The sequence below is a fragment of the Rhinopithecus bieti genome, unplaced genomic scaffold (assembly GCF_001698545.2).
Source record: "Rhinopithecus bieti isolate Rb0 unplaced genomic scaffold, ASM169854v2 scaffold_10351, whole genome shotgun sequence".
Taxonomy (NCBI): Eukaryota; Metazoa; Chordata; class Mammalia; order Primates; family Cercopithecidae; genus Rhinopithecus; species Rhinopithecus bieti.
In genome coordinates this window covers 3166695-3179454 of record NW_016806805.1, presented here as the reverse complement: position 1 = coordinate 3179454, position 12760 = coordinate 3166695, and the positions used below count along the sequence as shown (strand labels likewise).

The 12760-nt window shown below is 40.9% G+C and overlaps 1 protein-coding gene across 1 annotated transcript in view; it reads right to left on the bottom strand.

The window, feature by feature from the left end:
* Nucleotides 1-12760, bottom strand: part of FBN2 (fibrillin 2) — a 135883-nt gene that overhangs the window by 82424 nt on the left and 40699 nt on the right. Inside the window, exons 11-15 of the mRNA XM_017877579.1 lie at nt 8285-8422; nt 7359-7409; nt 6747-6872; nt 2745-2972; nt 1727-1852 (exon numbers count right to left, since the gene is read on the bottom strand). Of these exons, the coding sequence (XP_017733068.1) occupies nt 1727-1852; nt 2745-2972; nt 6747-6872; nt 7359-7409; nt 8285-8422 (669 nt within the window). The remainder of the gene's footprint in view (nt 1-1726; nt 1853-2744; nt 2973-6746; nt 6873-7358; nt 7410-8284; nt 8423-12760) is intronic.

Below are 12760 nucleotides of genomic sequence, written 5' to 3'. Positions count from 1 at the left end.
AGGTAACCCCAAATCCAGGTAGAGCATTACACCTCATTCTCTGTCACTGGAGGAGAGGGAGTGGGGGATAAAGGAGACTTTTTTTCTTTTTTTCTTTTTTGAGATTGAATTTTGCTCTTGTTGCCCAGGTTGGAGTACAATGGTGTGATCTCGGCTCACCACAACCTCCGTCTCCTGGGTTTAAGCGATCCTGCTGCCTCAGCCTCCCGAGTAGCTGGGATTACAGGCACCCACCACCACACCCGGCTAATTTTGTATTTTTAGTAGAGATGGGGTTTCTCCATGTTGGTAAGGCTTGTCTCAAACTCCCGACCTCAGGTGATCCACCCGCCTCGGCCTCCCAAAGTACTGGGATTACAGGTGTGAGCCACTGTGCTCAGTGGGATAAAGGAGATTTTATTACTAGAGAGGAGGCTGTGTGAGAAGGATGCAGGCAATCAGATTTATTCTCAACGAAGGAGAACAGGAATGGATGGGGGCAGGTTGTATACGAGAGGGCATGTAAGCCAGGGAAGAGGTTTAGAAGCAGCACTGAGAGAAATTCAGAAAGTGATGAATGGAGGTGAACATGAGTGTTGGCCAAGCGGCTTCAAGGACTGGGAGGAGAATGCAGGAATCTCAGGCAGCGCTCCTCAGACTCTCCCAGCAAAGGGCAGCAGCCAGAGAGGAGAAAACAGAGGTAAGGGGATGAAGCTCTGGAGACAGGGCTTGAGCAGACTTCAAGGCAGCAGGACTTCAGAAGGCCAGATGGACAGCTGTGAAAAGCTCAGAGATAGCCTCAGCTGAACAGGCACAGGAAGGAGCCAGAAAAGACACTGCTGTAAGGTCAGGAAGAAGGAGCAGGCAGGAGCGAGGGCGATAAGGGGAAATCCCACAAAGAATACGAACAAAGACAGTGCTGAAAACGAGATCCTAAAGCACAGCTCACGCATCTGGAACAACATGGTATACTAATTGAAAAAGCTAGAACTTCTCATCTTTTTCAAAGAGAATGTTATGGGTATGGATGCTGACTGAAGTCTAATATTAAGATACCTGTTCACAGATGAGGAAAAGAAGTCATAACTTGTATGTCACAAACCTTAAAATCTTTACGAGAACACTACTCAATTTTATATAATTCTTGTGGATTTAATGACTGTATTTCTTTAGTCATCATATATTTTGAAAATCATTATTTGTATGCTGTAATATAAATATAAAACAGAGCATTTTCATGCTATTTTGCAGTTCTCTCACGAGTTTATTTGGAGAACTGGTTTAAGTGTAGGGAAAAGAAACAAAAATAAAAACTTACAGAGCTGGATGCAGTGGCTCAAGCCTGTAATCACAACACTTGGGGAGGCCAAGGCAGGAGGGTCACTTGAAGCCAGGAGTTTGAGACCAGCCTGGGAAGCAAAGTGAGTCCCCATCTCTTTAAAACAACAACAACAACAACAACAACAAAAACTTTTTAATCAGCTGTGCATGATGATGCACACCTGTGCTCCCAGTTGCTCGGGAGGACTGCTTGAGCACCGGAGTTTGAGGTTTCAGTGAGCCATGACCACGTCTCTGCACTCCAGCCTGGGTGACTAAGTGAGACCTTTTCTCTATAAAAAATTAATAAATAAATAAAAATTTTTATGTTCTCAATGAGAGGATGAGCTTTTTAGGCCGGTACTTTCAAACAGAGTAAAGGAAAGACAGACAGAGTTTATCAAATAAAACGGCAGAACCATCTTACCTGTGCAGTTTCTTTCCTCCATGTCTAGAGCAAAGCCATTATTGCAACGGCACTTGAAGCTTCCAATTGTATTTCTGCACTTCCCATAGGTGCACATCCCAGGAAATGCTTTGCATTCATTGATGTCTAAAAGCAGAATAAAGCCAGAATGTAGAGCTGGTTGATATAAATGATTAGGTCCATCACTTTAAGTTAAAAATCTGTCATGGACAACAGTAATGCACCCAAGTGAAAAACAGGGCTACTAAATGTTTCAGTGATCACACTGCTAGCACACACAGGAACCTTCAATATAGTGAAAAAGATCATATATATATATATATACACACACACACGCACACACACACATACACACACATTATTGTTTTTTTTTTTTTGAGACAGAGTTTCACTCTTGTTGCCCAGGCTGGAGCACAATGGCACGATCTTGGCTCACTGAAACCTCCACCTCCCAGGTTCAAGCGATTCTCCTGCCTCAGCCTCCCGAGTAGCTGAGATTACAGGTGAGTGACACCACACCCAGCTAATTTTTGTATTTTTAGCAGAGAATGGGTTTCACCATGTTGGTCAGGCTGGTCTTGAACTCCTGACCTCAGGTGATCCACTCACCTTGGTCTCCCAAAGTGCTGGCATTATAGGCGTGAGCCACCACACCCGGCCAAAGATCCTATATGCTTAAGAAAGAGGTCTGATCCCTTTATTTCTCACTACTTGTTTTATAAAGATAAGTGGGGATAGGTAACTTCTTGCTACAGATGTAGCTATCAGGGCGACATCTCAGGTTGAAGAGGAACAAAGAGTAGAAGAGCAAGATAAGCAATCTGTTTTATCTCTTTACTTCAATGCCATCTTATAGAGGGGATTTATACTCTTGGGACGGAACATAGGTCACAAAACATAAGTTTAACTGAGAAAATAAAGTGGGAAGTTAAACGTTTAAAGCAAAACCAATTCTCAGAAAATGTGGAAGGCTTCCTGTTGGTGAAGAAGGACCAAGGTGCTGGCCGCAGGCAGTTACCTTTGTAAAATGGACGCCCAGTAAGAACATCCCCTCGGTTAGCAAAGCCAGCCCCGCGGGGGCACAGCATCTCATATTCCTTGGTGCCAGGTTTGGGGCACTCTTCACACTCGGTGCCCCAAGCCGCCCCGACAGCACAGCAGCAGGCATCCATGCGGAACTTTCCAGGAACGGGGTGAATGCACTCATCTTCATCCCACTTCAAGTAACACTGCTCCATGCGAATATCTACACCGAGAGTGAAATCACAGGGTGAGAATGAGTTGAAACACCCATTGAACAGTCACATGTCAAGCGTCTGCTCAGCACCAGGCATCACGCAAGGCCCTTGCGGTGTACTGGTGGGCAAGACACAGTCCCTGACCTCCTGGAATGGACTCCACAATGACAGTAATTTAAGGAGAACAAAGGTGAGATCCTCTTCAGTCTTTCTTAATTCTCACAAGAAACCCTCAGGAAGAAAAGGTCCTCTCGTGACATGACTACTTCATGTTTTGATTCCTTTTTTGTATTGTTCACTTTAGAAAAAGTAAGATAATTTTAATGATAATTTTTCCTGTTCAAAGAATTGCTTCAAGTGCCTTTTAAGCAGCCCTGTCAGATCCCGTTCATAAACAGTTAATGATCGGGTATAATCTATTTGCCAATTTGTTAACAACTATTAAAATCACTACAAAAGAAAGAAGTGTTATAATATTATTGCATTTAAGGTTTTTTTGTTTTGTTTTGTTTTTTTTCTCCTGCCAAATTTACCTTTTGCATCATGGTTTTCCCTGGATTATGTGTAAGGGGTCAATTATTTATTTAAATGTCACATTTTCCCTCCAACTTCAAAACAGACCAGCATTTCAGTGCTTAGCCTGTGCTAGCCAGGACCTTAGAATATCTATAAACAGTCACCTACATCTGAAAGTAGAGTAGACCAGCATGGTCTATAAATAACATGTTCATCTGTTAGCAAACAGATTTATTTTCAAATCATAGTAAAGCACTTGGCTGTTGAATTACAAATATGGATAATGAGTTTGGAAAAGTTTCCTTAATCAAATAACATTTCTTTGATAAGAACATTTTAAGACATTAAATCCTTTCCAGAGGCTGAAAACTGTTTAATGGAGGAAGGAGATCCCTGATGGAAATGTACACATAAAAATTAATGTTTACTACTGTAGTTACTGTCAATACTGATTCTTTCAACTTCTAAACCAAAGGTAACATCAACTTTAGTAACTGCCTTTAACCTAGAATTTCACAGAGTTACATTTCTGAATACTGGAATTAAAAAGTCCTATTTTTTTTTTGAGATGGAGTCTCGCTCCGTTGCCCAGACTGGGCGTGGCATGGTAGCTCATGCCTATAATTTCAGCACTTTGGGAGACTGAGGCGGCTGGATCACCTGAGGTCAGGAGTTCTAGATGAGCCTGGTCAACACGGCAAAACCCCGTCTCTACTAAAAATACAAAAATTAGCTGGGCATGGTGCCAGGCGCCTGTAATCCTAGGTACTTGAGAAAAGTACTATTTTTAAAGAAAAAATAATTGTGGTAAATTTTTATTTTGATTCAGCAGACTGAATGTAGAGACCCACAGATGGCGATTCTGTCTTATATATCTACATTAACACAAACCAAAAAGCCACATGCTTTGCCAGTGTGAAGTGTGATAGTAATCCAGAGTCTCATTATCACAGGGCTCCGAGGGGCTAGTCTCCTTATAGCTGGCTCCATCCCATAATGTCAGCAGGTAAGTAAGAATCTTTCCAAGATGTGAAAGTTTTATATAAGTACAGTTGGCCTAAGAACTCTGGCCTGAGTCACACTGTGAGGTTACTGAAGAAACCTGCTCAAGAAGCCCAAGACAAACTAAAAATGTACCATTTCAAAGCTTATTGGAATAAACTGGGGTGAGAGGGGAAAGGCATTTAAACTATGCATGTAAAAACTTATAATAGCTAGGAAGAGTAATCCTTTCTTTAATACTGAGACCTCTATAAATGTTAATATCAGGAATTAAAAAGCACACTACTGAGAACTCTATGAATATTTATATCAGGAATTAAAAGTCAGCACACTGGCCACGATAAGGCCTCTCAATGCTGCGATTGTCCTTGCATGGAAATTAAAATAGCAATTTGGAAACCTTTGGATGGTCCATGTTCTCTGCAGTTTGCTGCAGTCCCCACTGCTCCCTGTTATCGCTTCACTCACTGGTATATTACATGCTTGGCTCCTGCAAGCATCTGAGTTTGGGATGCCTGATTCACATGAGGTTCTATCAAAGCATTTACCACAACTTTAGTTCTCAGAATACTTTACATTTTCATGTGCCAGTTGTTTCCTGAAACTTTCTCACATCCCCAGACAGAATGAATTAATATAGCATAATTCAAGCAGTGACAAAAGCATTTAAGCAAAGTACAAGGATGAAGAATCCAATATATTATCTTAGAATATTAAAAAATGCTTTAATTTATTTTTCTTTTTTCTCTGAGATGGAGCCTTACTCCGTCGCCCAGGCTGGAATGTAGTAGCGCGACCTTGGCTCACTGCAACCTCCGCCTCCCAGGTTCAAGCGATTCTCCTGCTTCAGTCCCTCGAGTAGCTGGGATTATAGGCATGAACCAGCATGCCCAGCTAATTTTTATATTTTTAGTAGAGATGGGGTTTCTCCATGTTGGCCAGGCTGATCTCGAATGCCTGATCTGAGGTGATCAACCTGTCTCACCTTCCCAAAGTACACTCCCAGTCATAATTTTGAACAATGTTATTGAAACTTTATTTTGCCTAGTAATAATTTACAATCAGTGATATATCTTCATATATTACAGTATTTTGTTATAGAAGATAACTTGATTTCATTAGTCATTTGACTGTATTATATTATTATTTTGTCATTTTCTTTTTTTAAAATTTTGTTAGTTTTGGGGGAATATTTTGTCATTTTCAAATGATACTTATTTCTAAACATTGTAGATCACTTAAAGATAATTTTAAAATACTTAAAATCTGAAAGAAATTTTCTTTATTTTGTACTTTGGATATTATGTTTTCTAAATAATTTTGTATGATTTTACAGTCATGCTTTCAACCCAGATTTAAATGTGCTATCAAAATTCAGTTAAAAATGAAATCTGTTTTAATTATAATAACTAAACTGTATGGTATTGCAAACTTTTTTCTTACCAGTAAATTTTAAACATCACTGAGATATTTAAATACTTTAAAGATCATTGCATATAACACCACTATTATTTATGCTTTGTCTACATGCCTAATTTCAAATACAAATCTATGTAAAGTCCTTTTATAAACTAAAAATTTACTGTTCCGTAGCTTATTGGGGAAAAAAATCTCTAGGTAAATGAAAATTGTTACATACAATGAAAATTAATAGAAATGTATTTTCAATCATGAAATTCAAGTTCAGTCAACCATGACACTAATAAAGAAAAAGGTCAAATCACCATTCCTATAATACTATGTTGAAAGAAAGAGATTCATCACTACAGATCTTTAAAAAATAAAGTATTAAGAAAACGTAAACTCTAATAGCAGCAAAGGAAGGACCAGCATTATTGAATGTTTTTAAGCAGAAGCAACATATCTTTGCCGATGACTTTACCCATTGTATTCAGAGTGTAGCTGCAATGAGCTGACAAACGTATACTTTTAAAATCCTAGTCTCCAACTTTCCTTCTGTGTTCAACATATCCTTACTCTTATTAACTCAGTGTGAAAGACTGAACCTGCCTTAATTATCTGGTTGAAGAAATGGAAGATTTTGAGATAGATTTTTGAGCAGTACCAACTTTTGGCATGAAACAGAAACAATTTCACTTAAATACATTCACTTTTAAAACAGCCTCTAGTGATTTCCCCCTAAATATCTCATTTAAAGTAAGTTTTCTCAAGTACAAACTCTGTGGTGTTGGACTAGCCACTGCTTAAAGAAGGAAATTCATGGCTTGTTTTACACATAGAATACATGAGGGCGTGAATCTTACCCAAACACACACGGCCGGTCCCATCCAACGTAAGGCCTTCAGGGCACTCGCAATGAAAAGATCCCTTACTGTTGACACAGCGTCCATTTGGACAAACGCCAGGGAACACCTCACACTCATTAACATCTGCAGAGAAATGGAGCCAGCAGAGGAATAAAGATGTTACAAATAGAAAAAGCAGGTGTGGTCCTACTTCATGTATAGCATTTTCAATCCACATTCAACACAACGTGGGTTACTACTTGAGTTAAACAGAAATATTCCACAACCCAGCCACCCGCTTTCCTAGGCACCAGCTATGAAAATTACCACAGCCTTGTCTCTCCATGAAAGACAGCCCAGACATGTGCCTTTGCCAGCTGTTCTGGGCCTTAAAGTCTAGTGATGTATTCATGAAATTTACACAACTCCATAAAGAGGAGAAATGGGAAACTCTAAGCTGTTTCCTAAGAGAATTATGCTAAAGCACTTGTTGATTACATTGAGTATTTTTATTGAAATGTCAAGGTTTCTGAAAATGATAAACATCTCCAAAATCTGAGACTGAATGTTAATTTTATGTACTGCTCTAAAGATGTATAGTATCTTCCAAGGAAGGATACTCTCTCTCACCTTCACATGTAACACCTTTAATCCTGGCAAGCCCTCTTGGGCAAGCTGTATCTGTAAGAACAACAGGACAAATTTTACTTCATTATAGAATAAAATACAACCATGTTATGCTCAAGAAGAAATATAATGGAATCAAAATGGAACTAAATACAAACTGCAAGGCAGGGTCTTAGGGTCCAAGGACATCACTGTCCCCACTTCATTCAGTAGGGCACATGACTTTCTGTGGTACCTCCATCAGTATTGACCTGTATTGAGATTCTCATAATTTTTCCTACAATTTCTTTTTGTTGTCACATTGACAACTGAGTTAAGAGTAAACAGGTCAGGCGCGGTGGCTCATGTCTGTAACCCCAGCACTTTGGGAGGCCGAGATGGGTGGATTACTTGAGGTCAGGAGTTGGAGATCAGTCTGGCCAACATGGTGAAAGCCCATCTCTACTAAAAATACAAAAATTAGCCGGGCGTGGTGGCGGGCATCTTTAGTCCCAGCTACTCGGGAGGCTGAGGTAAGAGAATCGTTTGAACCCGGGAGGTGGAGGTTGCAGTGAGCCGAGGTCACGCCACCGCACACTAGCCTGGTGACAGAGCGAGAGTCCGTCTCAAAAAAAAAAAAAAAAAAAGTAAGCAAAAGATTTGAGGAAAACAGCCACCACACAAACAAGGATACTGGAGGATAGTCATCTAGCAGATTCTAGCTGATTCCCTTCCATGAATAAAATATTTAGAAGGCCTGCTTATGTACCAGGATAAACCAAATACACATTTTAAGAGGTAAAAAACATTAGCCAGCAAAGATAACATTTTAGCAAAGGTAAATGATCTCAGGTCTTCTTCACTAAGGAACTACATAGTGAAAGATGTGTCCTAGTGGCAGGAGAAGCTTTCCAAGGAGAAGTCGAGAAGCCCCCCAGTCAGGCTCCTACCTAGTTCACACCGCTCACAGGGGCTCCCCCAGGCAGCTCCGAGGGTGGCACAGCATTCAGATTTCAGAGTGGCTCCATTAATATTCACCTCACAGCGGCTGTCCTGGATGTTGAGCCAACAGGTCCCCTTCAGACTGTCTGAAAAGGAACAGGAAAGGTTGGGGAGCTCTTACCTCTGATGAAAATAGAATTCAGCTGTGTATACGAAAAGGCATTTGTTACAGTATTCTAAAAAAGAAGGGCGAGGCAAAGTGGTTCACGCCTGTAATCCCAGCATTTTGGGAGGCTGAGGCAGAAGGATCACTTGAGCCCAGGAGTTCGAGATCAGCCTGGGAAAATAGCAAGACCCCATCTCCACCAGAAAAAAAAGAAAAAAAAAAAAAAGGATACTTTAAAAGTTTTAATAGCGGGGCCGGGCGCAGTAGTTCACGCCTGTAATCCCAACACTTTGGGAGGCCGAGATGGATGAATCACCTGAGGTCAGAAGTTCAAGACCAGCCTGGTCAACATGGTGAAACCCCGTCTCTACTAAATACACAAAAATTAGCCGGGCGTGGTGGCAGGCGTCTGTAATTCCAGCTACTCAGGAGGCTGAGGCAGGAGAATCGCTTGAACCTGGGAAGTGGAGGTTGCAGTGAGACGAGAGAGTGCCATTGCACTCTAACCCGGGCAACAAGAGCGAAACTTTGTCTCAAAAAAAAAAAAAGAAAAAACTTTTAATAGCATATCCTTTGAAAACACTTTCATGTACCTGCATTCAAATATGGTTTTTTACATATATGTAATATGTACCATATATCTCTCATACATAATATAGTAATTAATATAATTATATCTATTGATATTCTTTTTTTTTTTTGAGACGGAGTCTCGCTCTGTCGCCCAGGCTGGAGTGCAGTGGCATGATCTCAGCTAACTGCAAGCTCCGCCTACCGGGTTCACGCCATTCTCCCGCCTCAGCCTCCTGAGTAGCTGGGACTACAGGCGTCCGCCACCACGCCCAGCTAGTTTTTTGTATTTTTTTTAGTAGAGACAGGGTTTCACCATGTTAGCCAGGATGGTCTTGATCTCCTGACCTCGTGATCCACCCGTCTCGGCCTCCCAAAGTGCTGGGATTACAGGCTTGAGCCACCGCGCCTGGCCTATCTATTGATATTCTAAGGGGAGCTGTCCAAGATTTTATGCTGATACTCAGAAACATAGAGCACTGCCATTTTGCCCATGTTGGTCTGGTCTTGAACTCCAGGCCTCTAGCAATCCTTCCATTTCGGCCACCCAAAGTGTCAGGATTACAGGCATGAGTCACTGCGCCCCACCCTTCTTCTTTTTTAACATACTATAACAACATGGTAAGACCATTACTTGTGTGAAAAGTATTCGTAAGATTTATCCTTAATGACAAATGCTTTGATATTTAAGATTCTATTGTATAAAATCCTTCAATCTCCTTCTCCCTTAAGTCCCTACTAAATAATCACACACAATGTATGTTCTGTTATACAGAGGCCAATATTTCTCCAACTGATAATTATTTGATGAATAATTTAAAAGAAAAAAACCCCTATAAAACAAAGAAGGAATAAACACTTACAAAACCCCCACTAATGCTTTCCCAGGGCTAATATCTGATGTATTTTATTTCAGGCATTTAAAAAATGTGCGTGTGTGTGTAGATTTATCTGTAGTTCAAAAAGTAAATCATACTTACGGTAAACAATTTGAAGAAATAGAGAAGTATGGGGAGATGTAAAATCACCTGAAATCCTCTAGAGATAACCATTCCTAACATTTTAGACTGACTCCACATAAAATTTAAGTTCTTCCTTTTGAATGGTAGAGTACCCAGTGAAATATTATGCACTTTAAAATGTTTATTGTATGTGGATTAAAGGGAATAATGAATGGTTAGTATATTTTGGTGGCACAATGAAAAGTTTTCAAATGAACAAATAATAAATGACAACTGATTTTGAAGCAGTGATAAGGAATCCAGTCAAAGCTGATATGGCAAATACTAATTGGCTAAAACAAATCATATATCATGTTTTCCTTGTAGAGCAGTGGCTCTCAGTTAAGTGCGCATAATATTACCAAGGCGCTTGTTAAAATGCCGATTCATGAGTTTCCAGGTGTGCAGCCCAGGAATCTGAATTTTGACAAACTCCTCAGGTGATTCTGATGCGGGTGATGTGGAAAACACTTTACCAAAACCTCAATAGCATATTGTGGCACTAAGAGTTGGAAGAAAACAAAGAATAAGTGTATTCCTACAGTATTTATTTGAAAATTCATTTTAATAATATGTACAGATAAAATTTACTTCTGGCGGGACACAGTGGCTCATGACTATAATCCCAGCACTTTGGGAGGCCGAGGTAGGCAGATCACTTGAGCCCAGGAGTTCAAGACCAGCCTGGGCAACATGGTGAAACCTCATCTCTACAAAAAATACACAAATTAGCTGGGAGTGATGGCACATGCCTGTAGTCCCAGCTACTCAGGAAGCTGAGGTGGGAGGACTGCCTAAACCCGGTAGGCAGAGGCTGCAATGAGATCGTGTCACTGTATTCCAGCCTGGGTGACAGAGTGAGACCCTGTCTTCCAAAAAAAAAAAAAGTTTTTACTCCTAAATTCAACAACAAAACAACAAAATATCCTCCACAAACATAGAAAGGGAATTACAATTAAACTGTAATGGGCCTATGATGGGAGAAATAGTAATTTCTGATTCCCTAGGAAACACAGGAAGTTACCAACAACCAACCAAGACAGAGGTTGAAACAAAACAATTCTCTCCTGTACTGAATAAGAGGTTATGGGGCAAAGGTGTGAAGAAGAGTTAGACAGTCACTTTGCGTTTTCACTCTGGCTGAAATGTTCGGTTTGGATAAAACTGCAGAGAAACATTTGTGTCAGGTCTCAAACTACAGGCTTGTTACAGATTTACACCTGTAAATTCCATAGCACAGAGGAAACAGAGATGCTTGTGTAAGGCTACTGTGTATTTAAATGATCTTTTATTGATCCGGACTAATTCTGATTTATCACGTTGGTTGTCATCATTTTAAGTAAGATAAACAACAGTTACTGCTAAGATTTATCAAGATAGTGACAGGAACTGGAAGGCTTTGTATGTATTTATTTACTCATTAAAACAACCCTGTGAATTATGTACAATTTGTAGATGAGAAAATTTAGGCACACAGAGGTCAACCAATTTACCCAAGGTCACCCAACTAGTAGAGTGCCAGCATCAAGATTCAAGCCCATGCAGTCTGACTGCAGAGCCCTCACTCTGTAGCACTGTGATTCTTTAGGCTGGTGCTGCATCAACACTTGAAAAGCTAACAAATCCACTGATAGCCCCCCGCACCCCCTTCCAGGCTCACCCTTCTCTTCTCTCTCTCCCCAATTCCTTTCCTCCATCCTCCCTCCCTCTCTCCCCACTGACCCACTGTTGTGTGTATATACCCACCCCTGCCCCCATACACATACACAACTGAGATACGGATGTAGATAGACAGGAGTTAGTTAAGAACTCTCAAAAAATAAAGCAGGGTGATTAGCTTAAGGGTAGAAACAGGAGAAAAACTGTAATTTTATCTAGGATGGTCAGAGAAATCGTGACTTACAATGTGGCATCTGAATACAGACATAAGGAGAACCCTGCAAATCTGAGTGAAAAACATTCCTGCCAGATAGATCAATGGACTTCAGGTGGGCATGTGTCTGATGCAGGAGCAGGAAGTAGGCCAGTCTGGCTCAGGCTGAGGGGGTGGGAGGCAGAGCAGGGGCAAGATCATGAGGGGACCACAGGCTTCGGCTAGGACTTGAGCTTTTACTGAATGAAATGAGAAGCCAAGGTTTTCCTAGACAGGGTTCCTGGACAAAGAATGATGTGCTCTGATTTATGTTTTAAAAGGGTTGCCTGGTGACTATGTGGAGAACTGACTATAGTATGGGGAAAAGAAGTTAAGGTAGAGGCTACAGCAGTAATTACGAAGAGAAATGATGGTGACTTGGATTGAGGGTTGCTGTGGTGTTGGTGAGAAGGGGTTGAAATGTGGATAAACGTCAAGTGCAATCAATAGGTTTGCTGATGACTTCCATGTGCAGCTTGAGAAAAAGACATCAAGGATGCTGCCAAGGTTTTGAGGGGTGGCAGCTAGAAGAACGGATTTGCCATCTGCTGAGATGGAAATGTTCCTGAGAGACTCGGGTTCAAGCCAGTACACAGGAATTTGGTTTTAGACATGGGAATTTGAGATACTGATGAGCCATCCAAGTGGAGACACTGTACAGACAGTTGGCAACACAAATCTGGAATTGGTGGCAAGGTTGAGGCCTAGAATTCCATTATCAACTAGAGTGACACATGTGAGACTCAATACAGAGGCTCTTGAGGATGAGTGTAGAAAGACAAACAGGGGTCCAAAGACGGACTGGCGGAACACTTCAGGTTAAAGGTTAGGAGGA